This window comes from Geotrypetes seraphini, chromosome 2 (genome assembly GCF_902459505.1).
Source record: "Geotrypetes seraphini chromosome 2, aGeoSer1.1, whole genome shotgun sequence".
Lineage (NCBI taxonomy): Eukaryota > Metazoa > Chordata > Amphibia > Gymnophiona > Dermophiidae > Geotrypetes > Geotrypetes seraphini.
Window position 1 is genome coordinate 354,459,847 of NC_047085.1, and position 21,439 is coordinate 354,481,285.

The window sequence follows — 21,439 nt, forward strand, 5'->3', positions numbered from 1 at the left end:
TGGACAGACTAGATGGGCCATTTGGCCTTTATCAGCCATCATGTTTCTATGTTTCTAACTATAAGTGCAGGGTTTCTGTAGCTTATTTAGCACCAAACACAGGATGATGAATAAAACTGAATTCTAGCCCTGCAGATTTATATCACTGGCCACAGCACTACATAAACAGCCCACACAACAAAGATATGAAGACGGCATAGGCATCTAAACAAGATGATACCCAGCAATGATTAATGCTGCACTGTGGCTTTTGCAACAGAGCAAAACCTTCCATCCTGTGATATGACCTATATACTCCCATAGCTTGCCTTAGCCTCATTTCTAGCTGACAGCATATCATTGGCCGAGCAAATACAAAAAGAAAACCAGTGCCTTTGTTATTAATTGCCTGGGTATTATTTGTTTGTTGGGCACAGATGTTGTTTTTTTTTTATTTGGGGAGGGGGGTTAATAAAGAAAATGTATTTTATGATTCTGCAATTTAGCTCTAATTTTAGAATTCTAATTTGGTCTTATATTCTGTAATTTTGTATGTTTATTTTTATGGAAACCACTTTGTTTAAAGGCAGTATAGAATTTTTTTAAATAAATAAATAAATAAGCACGGACAACCAGAAAAGGTAAGGCGATCCATGTTTGTTAGATTTATTAAGACCCTCAATCGTAACAACACAATATATGCCAATGTGCCATCTTGGGTCAGACCAAATATCCATCAGCCGATTCAAAAGGATCCAAGGAAAATATATTTCTTACTGGTCCTGTGTCCCCTCCTCAAATATGCTGTAACTCACGTGCTCAAACCTCTACTATGCTGTGTCTCCCAAATATATTCAAGCTCTGTGCGCACATTCACTCTAATCCCATAAAGATTCTCCAGGATTGACATACTACCTGACCTTCATGTTTTCTTACAATTTCAGACCGAGGTACTTTGGATACAAAAAAGTGCTCTCCAAATTCAAATAAATGAAAATGTTCTAAAAGGCAAAACCAATAAAAGTTCAGACCTCAATTCTATATATGCTGCTTAAAAAATTGGGGCTGTCTAGTGCGTTGCTAAGTGTAATTCTATAAAAGGCATACTGGATAGAATTGCACCTAAGTGGCCTATGCAACCTAACTTTTAGGCGCACCCTATTTATGTCAGAGTTTTCTTGGCCTAAATACCTGTGCCCAAGTTAGGTACACATTGGCTCATATTCTATAATCATATACATAACTAAAAAAACCCACCCAAGATTCACCCCTAACGAAGCCCACTTTTAGCTAGGCGCTTTGAACATGGCGTCTAACTTTTACAGAATCATGCCTACCAAGTTATGTGCTTAATATTCAATTAACCTTAATTCCGAGTGCCAATTATTGGCGCCAATTAAGCCTATTAATCAATTAAGTTAGATGCCCAAATTGGCTAGTTACGCCGATATAGGTGTTTAACTTTAGGTGGACTTTATAGAATTTGGGGGTCACTGCCTTAGGGAGTAGAAAATTCATCTTGGATCTGGTATCTCAGGTAAGGTTACCAGACATCTGGGAAAACTCAGACATGTCTTCTGTGTAGAGGACTGTCTAGGTGCCAGGAGGGATTTCTAAAACCTAGAAGTTTGTACGAAAGTCCCTAAGCTTGGGGCCGCGTCTGAAGGCTCTCTGCGCATGTGCAGACAATGAAAGGATGCCATTCGCACGTATGCATGCACGTGACATCATTGCATTGACATCCTCGCCTACGTAGATGTCCTTTAGACCTTGGGGAAGGGCTGGGGGCAGAATGAGGCAGAGCTGGAGGTGGAACGGAGCTAGGGGAGGAACGGAGCAGGGCCAGGTGTCCTCTTTTTTTTAAAGAGGAAATCTGGCAACCCTAATCTCAGGCAGTAGTAGGATTAGCTGGAAGCCAGTGCATCATTTGAGAACAGGGCAACAAGAGTTAGCACAGTCTCCAGGAATGGCAAATTCAGAGATGACTCAGCATAGAAAGATGTCTTTGGAACAAGTTGGGGTATATAGCAGAAAAGAAAAAGTCGGTGAGCATATCATATTTCCAAATTTAATGCTCACCGAAAACAGGAAGTTGCATCAGAGGAGGTGGAAATTGACAGAGGGAAAGTTCCAAGCTGGCCAGACAGCCTTGTCTTCAGTGCTGCTAGTCACAAAGGTAAGTTTGAAGGCCTGGGGGAAGGGAGGAGGGGGAGGGAGACTAACCCTCTCTTCTACTAAACCATGCTAGCGGTTTTAGCACAGGGAGTCGTACTGAATGCCCCGTGCTGCTCCCAATGCTCATAGAGTTCTTATGAGCATCGGGAGCAGCACGGGTCATTCAGCGCGGCTCCCTACGCTAAAACCGCTAACATGGTTTAGTAGAAGAGGCCCTAAGAGCAATCAGATTGGGCGGGAGGGGGGAGAGAGAGAGAGAGATGCCAGATTATGATGATGGAGAGCAGGAAGCCTAATGCATTAATGAAATTAAACTTTATTAATGTGTATTAAAATATTAATTTCATACATATTTGCTTCTGAACACAGTGTACAAGACCTATAAGTAAGACAATCACCAGGGTCCAATTCAAAAAGATGTGGAGAAAAAAATACCTCAGCCCATGGGCACCTCATTGAAAAAAAAATCAAAATACTTAAGAGGTATTATTGTGGTGCTCTCTTTCTCTAAATCTTGATCTCAGCTCACATAGCTGACTAATCTATGCAAATATACATCTCTCTGATAATTCAGCCATGTTGCTTTTATTCTCCACTCTGATCTCCAGAAACCGAGCTATATTTAGAAAGGACATAAATTTCTGTTTATGGAAAGTAGCTTGCGTTACTTTCCATAGACAGATATGAAACTCCTCAAACTATATGTCAGGGGTCTCAAACTACAGACCACAGACTAAAGCTTAGCGTTTCAACCATCTGGCACCTTTCAATCCAAGTTCAAATTCAATTTATTTTGACATACTGAAAATCAAGGCAGACAGCTTAAGGGGTTTATAAAGCCAAAGTACTTAAGAGATGGCTCATAAAAACAAAAAAGATGCATGAGGTTAGAGCAAAAATGCCAACAAAAAAAAACAAACCCCACATGAAGAGGAGAAAAGGTTACAATTTAGATAACAGTGCAGGGAAGGGGGATAAAACATAAGGGTTACTTTTACCAGTGGTAAAAAGTAGCTTTAGTGAGCCCTTACATGGTTTTTCTCCTATGTGCTAAGGACATGTTTAATGCAGCAGTAAAATGGCCAATTTTCCAGGGTTTTGTTTGTATTAATGGCCAAGACTTCCAGCAGCAGCCATTTTCCTCGCTGAAAGAGCATGGGAAGGAGCAAATGGAAATCACTTCTGCCCCAATGTTATTTCTAAACCACCAGGGAAACAAGGTAGGCCTGGGGTTCTTTCTCTGGGTCCTGGATGGAGGTTGTTGGTGTCTACTCAGATAGGGAGGGGAAACGCTGCCTTTTCTTGTTGGGGGGAGGGGTGTTGACGGTATTTTTTTTTTTCATATTTATTATTTTAAAAAAAATAATGAATGTCCAATCATCCAGATTTTCCATTATCCAGACTCCACTCTGCCAAAAATTAGTCTGGATAATCTGCATTCTTCTATACTTCTATTTTTTTCAGGGATTCAAGACAAAGTTAAACAAGTTCCTGCTGAACCAGAACGTACGCAGGTAAGGCTAGTCTCAGTTAGGGCACTGGTCTTTGACCTAAGGGCTGCCGCGGGAGCAGACTGCTGGGCACGATGGACCACTGGTTGGACCCAGCAGCAGCAATTCTTATGTTCTTATGGAACACATTGCCAGATGTTGTGGTAAAAGCAGATAGCGTAGCTGGTTTAAGAAAGGTTTGGACAAAATTCCTGGAGGAAAAGTCCATAGTCTTATTAAGACATGGGGGAAGCCTCTGCTTGCCCTGGATCGGTAGCATGGAATGTTGCGATCCTTGGGTTTTGGCCAAGTACTAGTGACCTGGATTAGCCACCATGAGAACGGGCTACTGAGCTTGATGGACCCAGTAAGGCTATTCTTATGTTCTTATGCAGTTTGCTGCATTTCCTTTGTTAATGTCAGTTCTGATGTGGTCTACTTTTGCTTTGAAAAAGGTTGCTAGTTCTTGTATTTGGTTGTTAATTCAGTTGGGTTAGCTAGGAGGTGTGTTATTTGAAATAATTTTTTTTCAAATCTGGTTTTCCTTTTCCATTTTGTTGTGGGGTTTTGTTTTTTTTTTGCTTGTTTTGCTTGGGTTTTGTAGTGGTTGATCTTTTTTTCTCCATGAGATTTTGTCTTCTTCGGTTTTGCTGCTTATTCCATTTTCTTTCTAGGACCCTGCGTTTCTGTTTCAGTGATAATAGTTCTTTTTTCACTATTAGGATATATTTTGTCTAGTACTACTTCAACCTTCTTGTTCCATTTGTTGATGGCTAGGATTTTTTCTTGGTTGTGAAGTTTTTCATCCATTTTTTTTGCCAGAATACGATATTATCTATTTTACCTCTGGTTTCTTTGGTAATTCTGATGTCTTTTGTGTTCTTATTTTGGGGTTTTTGCCAGTAGATGGTAAAATGCGCTAGGAAGTGGTCTGACCATATTATGGGTGTTCAGTGTTTTGCTATTATCTTTGCGATGTTTTTCCTTTTACTATTGCTTATTATAAAGTCTAGTTGGTTACCTTTATTGTGGGTTTTTTGGAAGGATAAGATCTCTAGTACAGAATGACACGGTGACAAAATTCATCACCGTTCCCCTCCCCGCGGGAAATAATCCCATGTCATTTTCTAGTGTCTATTTCAACCTCAGTCCTTCTACACCAGCATTCTTCAAAGCAAAGCTTGCGGGTCAGTGGTTGTGGCCATTCATACTGATTCTTCCTTCTTTCCTTAAAGAATGACATGAAGATGGTTTCCCGCGGTTATCCGCAGGGGTGGGAACGGTGATGAATTTTGTCACTGTGTCATTCTCTAATCTTCCAGGAAAGAGAGAAACTCTAAGGTGCCTTTGTCTTCTGTTTTGTCTAAGTGTATGTCTTGTCTAAGGGCTCCTTTTACAAAGGTGCGCTAGCATTTTTAACGCACGCACCGGATTAGTGCGCGCTATAGCACACGCCAGCCAAAAATCTACCGCCTGCTCAAAAGGAGGCGGTAGCGGCTGGCGCATGCGGCAATTTAGCGCACGCTATTCCCCGCGTTAAGGCCCTTTGTAAAAGGAGCCCTGAGTGTTTTGTCTAAGTGTATGTTCAGGTCTCCTGCAAATTATTTTTTTGTTTATACAACAAAATTTGACAAATCAACAAAAGTCATCATTTCAAGATACAGTATAAGAATTTCAGCAGGTCTCGCTCAAAAATGTTTATGTCTGATTAAGGCTTGCTAAGTCCTCAGAGCTGAATCAGCAACAAGCTTGTAATGAGGGGACTTTTGCACCTCTATCAACTCTGTTCTCTGTATACTGCTAGAATTGAGGAGGAAAAGGAAAAATAAAGAAACACACAGACCACAGAGCTTCCTGTCTGAGTCTCTCTTGTCATAAGCAAACTTGCTGCTCTAGCCACAGATCTAATGCTCTATTCCTGCTCTCTACACCAGAAAGAAAGGCTTTACTTCACAGTTATATATCATATTCCAAGTTATCTTGATGAACACATAGCACTTTTGCAAAACAAAACAGGAGCTCACTTTGATGTTTACTGCATTGCACGTGCACTCCAGCATCACGCTCCTCAGTACATTTCTCCATTCTCAGCCCACCCACATTTTTCTCTAGCCCATCTCTCTACATTTACTGTATTTGTGCTTCTCCCACAGACCCCGGTCACATTATTTGCTGGGGTCAGTTTCTTATAGCATTTTTTTTTTCTGTTTCTCCATTATCCCAGTCATAGAGAAAAGTCTGCCGCACTCTATGCTACGCATTTGGTATAAAACCTGCAATACCACCAATCCAGCTCAAAGGACAAACTAAATATGAACCACTTTTAAGAAGCGATCCCCTTTCCTGATGTTATATCCTCCCCCCTCTCTTCCTCTCTTTTTAATTTGTTTTTAATGATGTAATTATTAACTTTCCCTTTCCCCTTAAGCTCATGTTCGTATTTGTAATTTGTCCATTCAATGTTCACAATTCCCCGCCTCTTATAATAATTTATTTTAACCTTTCATTATTAACATTGTAAACCGGCCAGGTGCTCGGCAATGGTCGGTATATTAAAATTAATAAACTTGAACTTGAACTTCTTACTAATTTTGATCAGGTTTTTATATAACTGCTCAAGACACGTGGAGGGGCATTTTTGAAAGGACTTCCAAATCAGAATACAGACGTCCATCTCATGTCCAGAATGAACACCCAGTACACACATATTTTCCAATAGGAAATATGTCAGGTTTTCCTGCTTGAAAATACTACTGCTACTATTTATTATTTCTGTAGTGCTACCAGGAACACATAGTGCTGTGCATTAAACACATATGAGATGGTCGCAAGAGCTTACAATCAGGACAAAAAGGGGGAAATGGATGTTCATGTGCTAAGGATATCCAGCACAAAGAGTGGCATAGTAAGGGGAGCGGGGGAGGGTGGTCCGCCCCGGTTGCCATCTTGATGAGGACGCCAGCAACTCTACTCTTATCTGACCCCTTGCCGCATGTGCGCCTTCCCTTCCCTCTGACACCCCAGACAGCATGCGCCCCTCCCCCACCAGACACACACACCTTCTGATCTCCCCTCTCACGAAATCCTGGAGATCTAGTGGGCTGGGGGGGTCGGATCAGATCACCCACCAGCTCGAGAACCCTGCACCCTAGACCCTGCCCACCCCATACCTTTTGTCAAAAATCAGGCAGGACAGATGTCCACTCCCTCCTGCCTTCAAGGGCCGCCTCTTCATAATGGTGGCCCATCCCCCTCCCGGTGCATCTTGTATGCACTGAAAGGGGTCTAAGGTCCTCATTGGCTCAGGTCTAAGGGAGGGGAAACGGCCTCCATTTTTAAAGAGGTGGCACTTTAAGGTAGGAGGGAGTGGGCATCCCTGCTGCCTGATTTTCGATGAAAGGTACAGGGGGGCGGTGTCAGGGATAGAGATTCCGAAACCCCCCAGCCCACTAGACCATCAGGATTTTGTGGGAGGGGGAGGGGTGATCGGAAGGCGGGGAATGCTTGGTGTCAGGGGAGGGATGCCAAGGGGTCCCAGTTTTGGCAGTGAGGGAGGGGGTGTGCACACTCGGAAGTGCGCCTCCAACCTGGGCGCCCCCTATCCTCTCTACGCCACTAAGCACAAAGAATTTCCAACATATGAATGGCAAAAAAGCAGGGACAAGGATGTCTGCCTGGCTGCATTCTTAGAAAAATGGCCACACAGATATATCCCTGCAGAGCAGCCTAGTGGTTAGTGCAGTGGACTTTAAACTAAGGGCTCCTTTTACTAAGGTGCACTAGCGGTTTTAGCACGCACTTAACGCACACTACAGTGCTACACGCACTAAACGCTAACGCCTCCATAGAGCTTGCGTTAGTATTTTTCATTTAGCGTGTGGTTTGCGCGCGCTAATCTTGAGCGCACCTTAGTAAAAGGAGCCCTAAGACACTTAAGTTCAAATCCCACTTTAACGCCTTTATTTTGTAATCGTGCGCCCTCCAGAAACATAAAAAATGCATACTGTACCTTTAAATTAATGTATTCCACTTTCAGTCTTGCAGGTGGTTTATATATTTAGGTATAGTATGTATTTTTCTGTTTCTGGAGGGTTCACAATAAAAAAAGCAATACGAATTGAAGTGGAATTTGAACAGAGTTCCTTGATTTAAAGTCCACTGCACTAACCACTTAGCAACTCCTCAGACTTACTTCATGCCTTGCTAAGAATGCCCACAATACCTGAAGCTGTCATAGAACCCGGCATCCCCTTTCAGTTTCACTTTCAGGGGAGAGAAGCATGAACCACTAGGGCATTACAATGTCATGCATTAATCCCTACAGTGGTCAGCTGTTCAGTCAGAGTACCTTTTCGTACTCTGGGCTGGACTAAAATAGGTCTAATTTAGGAAATCCTTTTTAGACTTGGCTGTTTCTTCCCATTCAGTAATCGCTGTTGGACATCCTGATTTTGGGCCCTCTGCCTAAAGCACACACCCTTGTTATTTGACGTCCCTTTTCTGCCTTTGCAAAATTGGGATCTGGATGTTTCAATTACATCGATGTCCATTTGGGCATTTTGATACATCCGTATGCTTCGAAAATAAGCTTAGAGTCCATCGTGTTTGGAATCTCTTCAACTTTAAATCCTTTCTAAGGTAAAAGTAGGAAACTAATTGTATTAAGAGGAGATCTTTGTCAAGGCTTGCTATTGTCCCCAATCCATGCCCCCGGGCCATTTATTTTCTGTCTTTCCCCCTCCATCCTTCTCTAAGCGATTCTTCCCGCTTTCCCTCCTACCATTTATTATATTTGCTCCCTCCTTGTTTCCTTCTCCTGTTCTATCAGCTTGATCCTTTTCCTCTCCTTCTTTCCCAGGATCATATCCCTCACCTTTCTCCATTCACTTCCCTGTTCCTGTCCTTGCCCTCTCTTGCTTTCCAAGAGCCTCTCCTCTTTCCTACCTTTATCTTTCTCTCTGTTTCCTCATGACTCTTGGCCAATTCCTCCCCCACCCTTTGCTCCCTTTTTCTTCCAGATGGTATTTCACTCTATATTTATCCCTTCTTCTCCCAAATCCTCTCTTCTTCCTTCCTCTCTATTCTCTCCACCTCTTACTCCCTGCATAAAGATCAACAGTTTCCCTCATGATTCTAGTTAAATCTGATCCCAGCCCACAGAAGTGAATGGATGCATTTTGAAGAGATGTTCTTCCTCCTCCCACTGCTAGACAAGGGGGCACAGAGGACATGAACTGGCCAATCAGAGTCTGAGGGAAAAAAACATAGGAGGAGCACAGAGGAAAAGAGGGAAAATGACAGGCCAACAGTTGGAGAAAGAGCAGAGAGCTTCGATCTCCACACAGTTATGCACAGCTGTCTTTCCAATTCAACTCAAATCCCTTTTTTTCAACCTAATTCCCTTGATTCCACCAGGACTGCCAAACCCTGTGGCAAAAGGCTAAATTCTTCAGCCCGCACCATGGCAATGGAAACAAAGGAAACCCCCAGACAATAGGCTCTAGGGGCCCGATATTTAGGTTCGGGAGACATTCCAGCTTTCTCCTACAGTTGGTGGCGAACCTGGAAATTCAATGCTAGACTGAATCGAGTGACTGGCATTGAATTTCTGGGGTGTTTTTGGCTGCTAAAACCATAGCAGGTTAAGCTGATATTCATCGGCTGGCCAGCTACAAATAAATCTGCTGTTTATGCGGATCCATCTGACCACTCAGCTTAGTTGTTCAGCCAATGAATATATAGTGACCGGGCCAGCTAATAAATGCTAATATTCAGCGGCCATCTCACACTGAATATTAACGCTTAGCTAAGTGCTATTTAACGGGCCAGGAGCCTGGTCGGTTAAACAGCACTGAACATCAGATGGTATATTTATATATTTTCTTAAGAACATAAGAAATGGCTTCGCCAGATCAGACTCTAGGTCCATCCAGTCCGGCGACCAGCACTCATGGAGGCCAAGCCAGGTATTCCCTGCTGAGAAACCTTGTTTACTCTTATCCCCCAATGTGATTTGCAAGAAGGTATGCATCCAACTTGCCCTTGAATCCCAGAATGTTGGTCTCCCTCACGACCTCCTCTGGGAGAGAGTTCCAAGCGTCCACCACTCGTTGCGCGAAACAGAATTTCCTGATATTTGTCCTGGGCCTGGTGCCCCTCAGTTTCAGTCCATGACCTCTTTAAGCATTCCCTTTGGTCTGACCCACTATATATAATTTAAATGTAATCAAGAATACAACTAGAAGAACGCAACAGATTATTTTAGACATGCTCAAATAAAGCAATTAGTTTGTTACACTACCTTGCAAATGTTGGCCATGCAGCATCTAAATCATAGTCCCTTGGTGCCAAGTCAAATTGAATCTCAGTCAGCTCATACAGTTGGCCAACAATATCCGAATTTTTCTTGGGCTTCAAAAAAGGACTTCTTGCATAATACCAGTCACTAGATTAAAAACAAAACAAAATTGCCTCAATAAAGCAAACAAAAGGAGTGCTAATATACAAAGGTGTGAATTGTCCATTCAGCAATTTGTACAAGGAATTAGTCAAATCCCAGAGCTGGATGGATAGAATTAGTTGTGCTCACTTTTTATAACCTGTGAAGTTTTAACAAACTTCTACATAACTTTCTGTCATCAGTGGCAGGTTGATAAAGTGCTGGACTCCCAAAGGGTTAATTACGGTAATCATAACGTAAAGCCTACACCAGCTCAGCATTTTCCACAAATAGATTCTTCCAAGAGTTTCCATAATAGCAATCCAGTGCAGAGCAGTTCTTGCCTGTGGTAACTATAATTAGGACTTTGAGGTTTTACATAATCAGACAGGCTGATCCAGTCCTGTTCTTATGTTGGTTTTGTGTCACTGAAGGCAAAGAGTTTTAAGCTCTTGATGTCCCAGTTCTTCTCTTCAGATTAGCCAAACTTCAGCTTCCTGCATGGAATGGGGCAAACTCAGAACCAGAACAGCCTGTTTGGCTGGTGTGGGTTGAAGTGCTAATTCTAAGTTTGCCACTCATTTCAAATCCTGCTTCCTTGTATACAGTAAGGCAGGAATTTATTTTGCATCTCACCTCAGAACCCTATGAACTGTAAAAAGTAATGTACTCCGTGCTCCCGTGAGAGAAATTTAAATAACCATTAAAATTCAAATGGAACACAGTTCAATCTCACTGGAGGAAAAAATCCTTAGTAAATTAGGTCTCAATGGAGAGCAATTTTCAGTTGAATCGTACTTGTAAATCATCACACATGTAAATGACTTCAAAAACTATCTTTGTTAGGGGGAGGGTTCTTATATTCTGGGTTTCTGTACCTTCATTGACCTTCATATTGTGTAATATCAATAAAAATTATCTAAATTTAAATTTAAAAAGACAGTATTTGTTATGTTTCTAGGATATTTAATGCTCTTAGCATATTCTAAATTCTTCATAGCAGCATTTCAGCAGTAAACAGTATATTTCATCGCATACTCTAAAAACACAGAGTACAGTATTCAACGGTCAGCAGGTTTTAAATTGCTGATAGCCATGAGCTGAATTTAGGGCAGCTATTCAATGCCAGGCCACGACCAGGCTCCAGCATTGAAATCTGAGTTAGTGAGGTCACACTCCAGGCAATATTCAGCTTTATTTGACTATCTCCCACTGAATATCCCATTTCCCAGACTGGCCAGTGACCGCCAATATTCAGCAGCTGGCCAGACCCGCCTAGAAAAAACACAGGTCATCTTTGGCCACTAGGCCTTGGCGGGCCAGCTGCTGAATATCAGCTTGGCCGGCTAAGTCCACGCTGGTAAACTTTGACCCAGATATTCATGCTGGTGGCCGGATACAGCCCCGGCACTGAATATCTGAGATTGCCTCCAATCGTGGGAGGTAGCTGAGCTGCCTCCTGCGGTCTCAATATCAGGCCCCCTGAAGTTAACCAGGCACTGGCCTGGTGCCTGGTTAGCTTGGTGCATGAAATTAAGACAACCTTTTTGGTTGTTCTAACCTTATCCAAATACTTGCCCAATAAGCAGATGGAATATCACTGCAAATCAGGTAAATTCCAGTTTGCCCCCACCCCCAATTCACCCCTATAACTGTCCGGGCAGTGCCATGATGGTTAGAGGAGATATTCAGCATCACTGCCTGGTTAAGTGCCATTAAATATCCCCTCCCATTCAACTTATCATTGTTTAACCAGGCAGGAATCTTTCCTGCTCATTTAAACCCTTTTCAATATCGACCCCCGAGTAGTTAAATGTCGGCAACCAAAGTAAGCCAACAGGTGGACTGTGTAGGCTCATCTGCTCCCGACTTAAGAACGAGATATTAAATGTAGTACTGGTGTCTGCTTTATGAGGCACTGTCTATAGCTTTTGTTGGAAGTACGTCAGCAAACTACCCCTCCCCACATATGCTATATTCTTTAGGGTCAATATTCAGCCGGCCGCAGTGAGCAAAGGTATTATTCCTGGATACTGAATGCCAGGCTATGTCCAGGTTTCAGCACTCAATACCTGGTTTATATGGAGCTAGCTAACACATGTCCTGTTAAGTCAATATTTAAAACTTAACCGGTCATGGGTTGCCGCATAAAGGTAGGACTGTGTTTGATGTGGTCCGATTTGTGGCCAGTTAAGTGCAGAATATTGGCACATAGCGCCAGCTCTGCCCCCCTGAACACCCTCAAAATAGCTGGCTTTCACTTAGGCGTTAACCGCTAATTTTTATGAGCAATAACAGGTTAAGTGTTGCTGAAAATAAGTGGATAGCCCCGAATAAATGATTTAACCAGTCAACGGCCGTTTCCAGCCGGATAAATCTTTTTGAATATCAGCCAGTGTGTTTTTTATATAACTGACAACCTTACAAAGAGTCATTTTATAGAGGACTTTTCATTCATAAAGACCTTTTTACCCTCATAAAAGGGCTTTTATAAAATTACCATCAGAGGTTACATGTGCAAAAATGCACACAGTGACAAGAAGGCATGTACTTTTCTTTGACCCGGGAAGAGTGCAGGCAGAGTTGCAATTTACACATGCAGTTTACAAATTTGTGTTTGTGCACAAACTTTTGGCTGGATTTAGTAAATGGTGCCCAAAATTAGGTGGCATTAAGATCTGTGCTAAGCACCAGTTCTATAAAGATCGTTTAGTGCTAACTCACCTTTCTAGAACAGTGCTTACAATGGATTTCCTAGTGTAAAGGCTCATGCCCAACTGATGACAAGCACAGTAGTAAGGGGCGGGGGGAACCGTCCCAGGTACCATCTTAGTGGGGACGCCAGCATCTCTTTGCCCCCCCATATCACTCTTGCGCCCTCCCTCCCCTCCCCCCACCAGACCACTTTAAATCTTCGACAGTGTGTGCAATTTCTAATCTAATCTAATCTTTGGTTTTTATACCGATTCAACCCAAGAGGAGGGCTCAACTCAGTTAACAAAATATTAGTAAAGTTATACAGGAGATTAGAGCAGAAACTATATCTCTGGCCTGATGCTCGCGCTGGTCTGGCTCTCCTCTGAAATCATATCTTTGTCACGGGGATAGGAAGTTACATCATAGGAAAAGCCAACTGCCGGTGCAAGCTTCTCGCGCTTGTGAAGATTTAAAGAGGTACGGAGTGGGAAGGGAGGGCATGAGTGTAGCATGGAGGGCAATGAAGGAGCATGGGGGGAGGCAGAGAGGAGTGCACAGGGGGCACCACCGCCCCGGGCCCCTCCTTCCCACACTATGCCACTGGTTAGGCATGCAAATCCAAGTATTCTATAATATTGAGCCTTATTTCTGGGATTGCCCTTGACCCACTCATGCTCCTCTTATGGCCACACCCACTTCTGAGTTGTGCACTATGAAATTTAGAAATATACATAGGCGTCGGAACGGGGGGGGGGCCACAGGGGCCGTAGCCTCCCGAAAAATTGGCACTACCCCAGCCCCTTTCCCTCCCGTCAGGTTCTTCATCCGCAGGACTGGGTTTCTTCTGCCGCATAGCGGCAACAGTACTGCCCCAGGCCCCTTCCCTCCCAACCCCTGTCAGGCTCTTCACCCGCGGGAATAGCTTTCTTCTGCCGCTCAGAAGCAACAAGCAGGTGCACGCTTTGGTGCGCCTGCTTGGCAGTGAGCAGCTTGTTGACTGGCTCCCGTGAATTCTTGCAGTCAAAGAAAAGTACATGCTCATTGCCGCTTTGTGGCAGAAGAAACCCGATCCCTCAGTTGAAGAGCCTGACAGGGGAGGGAGGGAAGGGACTAGAGGGGGAAGGGAAGGGAGCTGGGTGCAGTGTCTGTCAGAGGGGGAGGGAAGGGGGATGGGTGCAGAGCCTGACAGAGGGGGTTGGGGGAATGGGGATGGGTGCAGAGCCTGATAGGAAGAGGCAGAGGGTAGGGAGTTGGAAGTTGGGAAGGCAGAGGACATATGCGCAGGGGTTGGGAAGACAGATACTGCACATACTGGGAGAGGGTTGGGAAGGACAAATGCAGGGGCTGGGGGGGTAGGCAAGGAGGAAAAGAGAGGGGGGGCTAGGTGTAGTATAGTGCCTGACTGAGGGGGGAGGAAAGGGGGCTGGGAACAGAGCCTGACATGGAGAGACTGTGTGCAGGGGGTAGGAAGTTGGGAAGGCAGGGAGGACAGATGCTTAGGGGTTGGGAAGACAGATAGAAACATAGAAAGATGACGGCAGATAAGGGCTATAGCCCATCAAGTCTGCCCACACTATTTACCCACCCTCTTTAGTCTACTGACCCCCTAAAGTATAATTGTAATTATACTGTCACTCTACTGACCCGCTCATTCAAGTCCTAGTTACCCTATCCCTTGGCATGACCTCGTAGGGATCCCACATAGGTATCCCATTTGTTCTTGAAGTCTGGGATGCTGCGTGCCTCGACCACCTGCACTGGAAGCTTGTTCCACTGCTCAATCACTCTCTCCGTGAAGAAGTACTTCCTGGCGTCTCCACGAAACTTCCCTCCCCTGAGCTTGAACGGATGTCCTCTTGTGGTCGAGGGTCCCTTGAGAAGAAAGATATCATCTTCCACCTCGACCCGTCCCGTGATGTACTTAAATGTCTCAATCATGTCTCCCCTCTCCCTACGCTCTTCGAGAGTGTAGAGCTGCAATTTTGCTCAGTCTTTCTTCGTACGGGAGACCCTTTAGCCCCGAGACCATCCTGGTGGCCATCCGCTGAACCGATTCAATTCTGAGCACATCCTTACGGTAATGTGGCCTCCAGAATTGCACACAGTATTCCAGATGAGGTCTCACCATGGCTCTGTACAATGGCATCATGACTTCAGGTTTCCTGTTAACGAAGCTTCTCTTGATACAACCTATCATCTCCACTTGAGTGGCTGCTTTCATGTCAGCACTGATGATCACTCCCAAGTCTCGTTCTGCCGTAGTCCTGGTTAAAGTTTCTCCATTCAGGGTATAAGTTCTGCAAGGATTTCCGTTACCGAGATGCGTGACCTTACATTTCTTGGCGTTGAAGCCCAGCTGCCAGATCAAGGACCAACTTTCTAAAGTACGCAGGTCTTGCTCCATAGCATCCTGTAGATTATAGCCGTTTACTATATTGCATAGTTTGGCGTCATCAGCGAATAAGGTTACCTTGCCTTGAAGCCGTTGAGTCAGATCCCCAATGAATATGTTGAAGAGGAGTGGGCCCAGAACAGAACCCTGTGGCACTCCGCTAGTCACCTCCGACATTTTAGAGAGGGTACCGTTTACCACCACCCTCTGAAGTCTGCCACTAAGCCAATCTTTAACCCATGCAGTTAGAGTCTCTCCTAATCCCATCGATTTCATCTTGTTCAGCAGCCTGCGGTGTGGGACGCTGTCAAACGCTTTGCTGAAGTCCAGGTACACGACGTCCAAGGACTCTCCTGAGTCCAGTCTTCTTGTTACCCAGTCAAAGAAGCTGATTAGATTGGACTGGCATGACCTACCCTTGGTGAATCCATGTTGGCTGGGATCCCGGAGATTTCCCTCGTTCAGGATCGTATCTAATTTATACTTAATTAGTGTTTCCATGAGTTTACACACTATTGAGGTGAGGCTTACCGGTCTATAGTTCGCAGCCTCAGCCTTGCAACCCTTTTTATGTAAAGGAACGACGTTGGCTGTTTTCCAGTCCAACGGAACTTTCCCCATACTTAGTGAGAGATTGAAGAGCACTGCCAACGGTTCCGCCAGAACATCTCTCAATTCTCTGAGCACTCTTGGGTGTAAATTGTCCGGTCCCATGGCCTTGTTTACCTTTAGCCTTGCCAGTTCGTTGTAGACATCCCCAGGTGTGAACTCAAAATTCTGAAACGGGTCATCCACGTCTTGTTTTATCATCAACTGTGGTCCATATCCCGGTGCTTCGCAGGTGAAGACTGAGCAGAAATATTCATTTAGTAGTTTCCATCCGGTTGTCTAAGGCGTACTATACCGTCTGTGTTCCTTTTCCTATCACTGATATACCTAAAGAAGGATTTGTCCCCTTTTTTAATGTTTTTTTGCCAGAGTTTCTTCCACTCGAAGTTTGGCCTCCCTAACTGCTGTTTTGACCGCTACGGACCTGGTCTTATATTCTACTTTAGTTTCTCTTCTCTGCGTACGTTTGTAGGGAAGAAATGCTTTTTTCTTCTCCTTAATGAGGTGCGAGATCTCTTCAGTGAACCATTGGGGTTTGTTGTTTCTTTGCCGTTTATCTACTGATTTTATGTAGCGATTAGTTGCTTCGTGTATGGATGATTTCAGGTACGACCACATAGTTTCCACATTGCCAGTCTCTGCTTGGTCCTGCAGCGTCTGATGAATGAAATCTCCCATGCGTGCGAAGTCGGTGCCCCGGAATTTGAGCACCTTTGTTTTTGTAATTGATTTAGGGGATCCTTTCCCAAGGTTGAACCATACCATGTTATGGTCGCTGGAGGCTAGCGTATCCCCTACCGAGACCTCTGAGACTCTTTCCCCGTTGGTGAGTACCAGGTCTAGGATCGCCTGGGCCCTAGTGGGCTCCGTTACCATCTGTCTGAGATGTACTCCTTTTATGGAGGTCAAAAGCTTCCTGCTGCTGCTGGTTGTTGCTGAAAATGTGTTCCAGTCTGCATCAGGCATGTTGAAGTCCCCTAGCAGTACAGTGTCGCCCCGTAGAGTTATATTCTCTATGTCTTCAATTAATTCTGTGTCCATGTCTTCCGGTTGTCTTGGAGGTCTGTATACCACACCAAGATACAGGCATTTTTTGCCACCTCTTGCCAGGTTTACCCAGAGGGACTCCCCGGTATACTTGACATCAGTGATCCTGGTGGTTTTGATGTCCTCTTTAATGTATAGTGCTACCCCTCCACCTACTGTACATACTGGGAGAGGGTTGAGAAGGACAAATGCAGGGGCTGGGGGGTAGGAAAGGAGGAAAAGAAAGATGCTGCACAGGTGGAGTAGTGGAAAGGGAAAGAAAGAAATGCTGCCAGTGGGGGAGGGAAAAGGAAAAGAGAATTGTTGGACATAGGTGTGTGGTGTGAAAGGGAAAAAGAGATAATGTATATGGAGAAAGGAAAAAAGAGGGAGAATTGTTAGACATGATAGTAATGGAGAGGAGGGAGGGAGAAATGTTACACTTGGAAGGAGAGATGACCCAAAGGGAGAGATGTCAGATCACTGGAATGGGAAGGAGAGAAAGAGAGATGCCAGACCACAGAAAAGAGAGGAGAGAGATGTTAGATCTCGGAAAGAGGGAGGGAAGGAGAGAGAGATTCCAAACCACGAGAGAGGAGAGAGATTCCAAGCTATGGGAAGGAGAGGAGAAAGATGCCAGACCATATGAGAGGGGAAGGGAGAAGACAGAGATGGCTGACCATGGGAGAGGGATGAGATGGTGCATAGGGATGGAGGGGAAGGGGAGACAGAGGGAGAAGATGGTGCACAGTAATGGGTGCAGCAGAAATGCTTCTTATGGATAATAGGAGTAGGGGAGAAGAAAGAGGGAGGAGATGGTACACAGGGAGATGGAAAGGGAAGGCATGGAAAAGTAGATTTTGAGAAGAAAGCAGGAAAATGGAAGAAAGTTGAATGTTAAAAGTTAATGCTAAACATGAATGTATGGCAGAAAGTGAAGGAGAGAAAAACAGCAAATGGATGAGGTGGCCCTGGATATACAGTTAAGAGCACAGACAGAAGAAAGTGCAGCCAGAGACTGGGAAAGACAGTATGAAAACCAAAATCACCAGACTACAAAAGGTAGGGGAAATGATTTTATTTTCTATTTAGTGACTGAATTGTGCCAATTTTGGGAATTTACATCTGCTGTCTATATTTTGCACTGTTCAGGAAGAAATTCATTTATTTCTATTTCTCTGGGGTTGTACTACATGCAGAGTCTTGACTCTTAGGGCTTCGTTTATATATATTAGTACTTTTAGTTTGTGGTCCCATATTTGCATAGGGGTTATCTGTGTTCTGGTAGAAATGAATGTTGAGAAGCATAAGTACAGTGTACTTTGAGTATTTTAATTTTGTGGTTAACCATTATGTATTGTTAATAAGATTATATTGTGTGTGTGTATATATGAAAAATGAATGGAAAAAATGGTATTACAATTAGTACTATTATGGGGGCGGGGTCTGGGGCGGAGCTTGTAGGCCCCCAAACAAAAAAGCGTTCCTCTGCCTATGGACATGGATATTATAAAATTGTGACCAGGACAGTTGCATACAAGTTCAAATTGGCGCTAATTCAATTGGCCCCAATAATGAATTGTTAGCACCTAGCTGACTATTTAGTTTGCATGAGCATCTGGGATCTGTGCCCACATTATGGCACTCAACTTTGGGTGACCTATACAGAATCCAAGGATTTGCGCATGAACATCGATGCCTACTCCTTGAGCAGGTGTAAACGTCTGAGGCTTCAAGTTAGGTGTGATTTCTAGTGCATCTAATATGTAAACTGCTTTGATTGTAACAACAGAAAGGCGGTATATCAAGCCCCATCCCTTTTTCTGATTTCATTTGTTTTGTCCCAAGTATTTTATAAAGATACATTAGCACCTAGATAACTTAATAAAATATCCTCAAAATATACAACTAATTGACCTTCACACATAAGCAGCCTGTTATATTATTACTCCCCCACTGTCCACACAAGAGCTCTTTTATATACTATGACTCACTTCCTGTTTGACAGGAAGAACCATAGAGAGTGCTCCAGAGCTAGCCAAAAGCAGCCTCCGAGAACTGCTGCTGCTCTGAAGCTACTTTTCACCAGTACTGATACACAGGGACCACAGTGAGTATTCTTGGCCTGGTTGGGGGGGAGGGAAAGAGGAAATTACTTTCCATCTGTTGTGGGAGAGAGAGATAGCTGCTAGCCCAATTCCTCCCATTTTGGAGATATTTATTGCACCGTAGTGTCTGTCCTCACCTACCTCTGCAAATGTATAACAATTTTTGTGGTTTGGCAGTTCAGGAAGGGCATAATTTGTAAAGCCAGTCACAGATTCAGTAGTTCTACACTCTATTACACTTCTCCCTCCAAATCCGCGGTTTCAGCATCTGCGAATTCGGTTATTTGTGATTATTTTTTTTTGATCAGTTTTCATTTTGGGAGCTATTTGTAAGCCCTCTTAGACCCCCCTTAAACCTTACCTGGTGGTCTAGCGAGTTTATGGGGCAGAAGCGATCTTCCTATGCTCCTGCCCCGTGCAGATCACTCATAGGAAATGGCTGCCGTGAGCTCTTGTAGTCTCTCAAGACTACGACGGGAGCTCACGGCAGCCATTTCCTATGAGTGATCTGCACAGGGCAGGAGCATAGGAAGATTGCTCCTGCCCCGAAAACCCGCTAGACCACCAGCAGTGTTCTCCCTAGGGCCTTTTAGCTGGGCGGTCCACCCGGGTAATTTTGATGAACGCACGGCTAAATTCTGCTGCTGCCGCAGCTGCTCAGCATTTTAAAAAAAAACTGGCTTGAAGATTTCAGTCTTAGCCCGTAGTGAACTTATGCTCCGGGGCTCTAACATATGCATGCAGGCTTCCCTTCTCTTCCCTCCGAAACCGGAAGTTATGTCCGGGGGGGTGGGGGAGGGAAGAGAAGGGAAGCCGGCACGCACATGTTAGAGCCCCGAAGCATGCGTTCGCTACGAGCTAAGGCGGGAGACAGGTCAGTGAAACTTACAATTTGATCTTCTTGCTGCCAGGTCCTGCCTAATTTCTGTTTCCGCGAAGGCAGGACCCGGCAGCATTTCCCCAATAGGTCGATCGTGAGCTTAGGCCGATCAACCTTCCTCTCCCCGACAGCAGAATTGACGTCGGCAAGAGGAATGCTGGTCGGCCCGAAGCAGGGAAGCAGGGAGAGCTTGGGGCGGCAGCAGCGGCTTTGGGGCCTGTTATCTGATGGCGGCGGCTTGGGGGCCTGTTCCCCAATGGCAGTTGCTGTGGCAGTGGCTTGGGGGAGGGCAGGGAGAAAGAAAGAAAGAGGGTAAAAGGTAAATCGTGCCAAACGAACCTGACTGAATTTTTTGATTGGGTGACCAGAGAGCTGGATCGAGGACATATGCTAGATGTAATTTACTTGGATTTCAGCAAAGCCTTTGATACAGTTCCTCATAGGAGGCTGTTGAACAAACTTGAAGGGCTGAAGTTAGGACCCAAAGTGGTGAACTGGGTCAGAAACTGGCTGTCGGACAGACGCCAGAGGGTGGTGGTTAATGGAAGTCGCTCGAAGGAAGGAAAGGTGACTAGTGGAGTCCCTCAGGGTTCGGTGCTGGGGCCAATCCTATTCAATATGTATGTGAGTGACATTGCTGAAGGGTTAGAAGGAAAAGTGTGCCTTTTTGCAGATGATACCAAGATTTGTAACAGAGTAGACACCGAAGAGGGAGTGGAAAATATGAAAAAGGATCTGCAAAAGTTAGAGGAATGGTCTAATGCCTGGCAACTAAAATTCAATGCAAAGAAATGCAGAGTAATGCATTTGGGGATTAATAATAGGAAGGAACCGTATATGCTGGGAGGAGAGAAGCTGATATGCACGGACGGGGAGAGGGACCTTGGGGTGATAGTGTCCGAAGATCTAAAGGCGAAAAAACAGTGTGACAAGGCAGTGGCTGTTGCCAGAAGGATGCTGGGCTGTATAAAGAGAGGCGTAGTCAGTAGAAGGAAGAAGGTGTTGATGCCCTTGTACAGGTCATTGATGAGGCCCCACTTGGAGTATTGTGTTCAGTTTTGGAGACCGTATCTGGCGAAAGATGTAAGAAGACTTGAGGTGGTCCAGAGGAGGGCGACGAAAATGATAGGAGGCTTGCGCCAGAAGACGTATGAGGAGAGACTAGAAGCCCTGAATATGTATACCCTAGAGGAAAGGAGAGACAGGGGAGATATGATTCAGACGTTCAAATACTTGAAGGGTATTAACGTAGAACAAAATCTTTTCCAGAGAAAGGAAAATGGTAAAACCAGAGGACATAATTTGAGGTTGAGGGGTGGTAGATTCAGGGGCAATGTTAGGAAATTCTACTTTACGGAGAGGGTAGTGGATGCCTGGAATGCGCTCCCGAGAGAGGTGGTGGAGAGTAAAACTGTGACTGAGTTCAAAGAAGCGTGGGATGAACACAGAAGATTTAGAATCAGAAAATAATATTAAATATTGAACTAGGCCAGTTACTGGGCAGACTTGCACGGTCTGTGTCTGTGTATGGCCGTTTGGTGGAGGATGGGCAGGGGAGGGCTTCAATGGCTGGGAGGGTGTAGATGGGCTGGAGTAAGTCTTAACAGAGATTTTGGCAGTTGGAACCCAAGCACAGTACCGGGT

General features: G+C 44.6%; 1 protein-coding gene across 5 annotated transcripts in view; it reads right to left on the reverse strand.

Annotated features, from left to right (window-relative positions):
- Positions 1-21,439, reverse strand: part of FYCO1 (FYVE and coiled-coil domain autophagy adaptor 1) — a 248,169-nt gene that overhangs the window by 145,522 nt on the left and 81,208 nt on the right. For all 5 annotated transcript variants that reach the window (XM_033930418.1, XM_033930420.1, XM_033930417.1 and 2 more), the window contains one exon: positions 9,946-10,089. In XM_033930418.1, the coding sequence (XP_033786309.1) occupies positions 9,946-10,089 (144 nt within the window). The remainder of the gene's footprint in view (positions 1-9,945; positions 10,090-21,439) is intronic.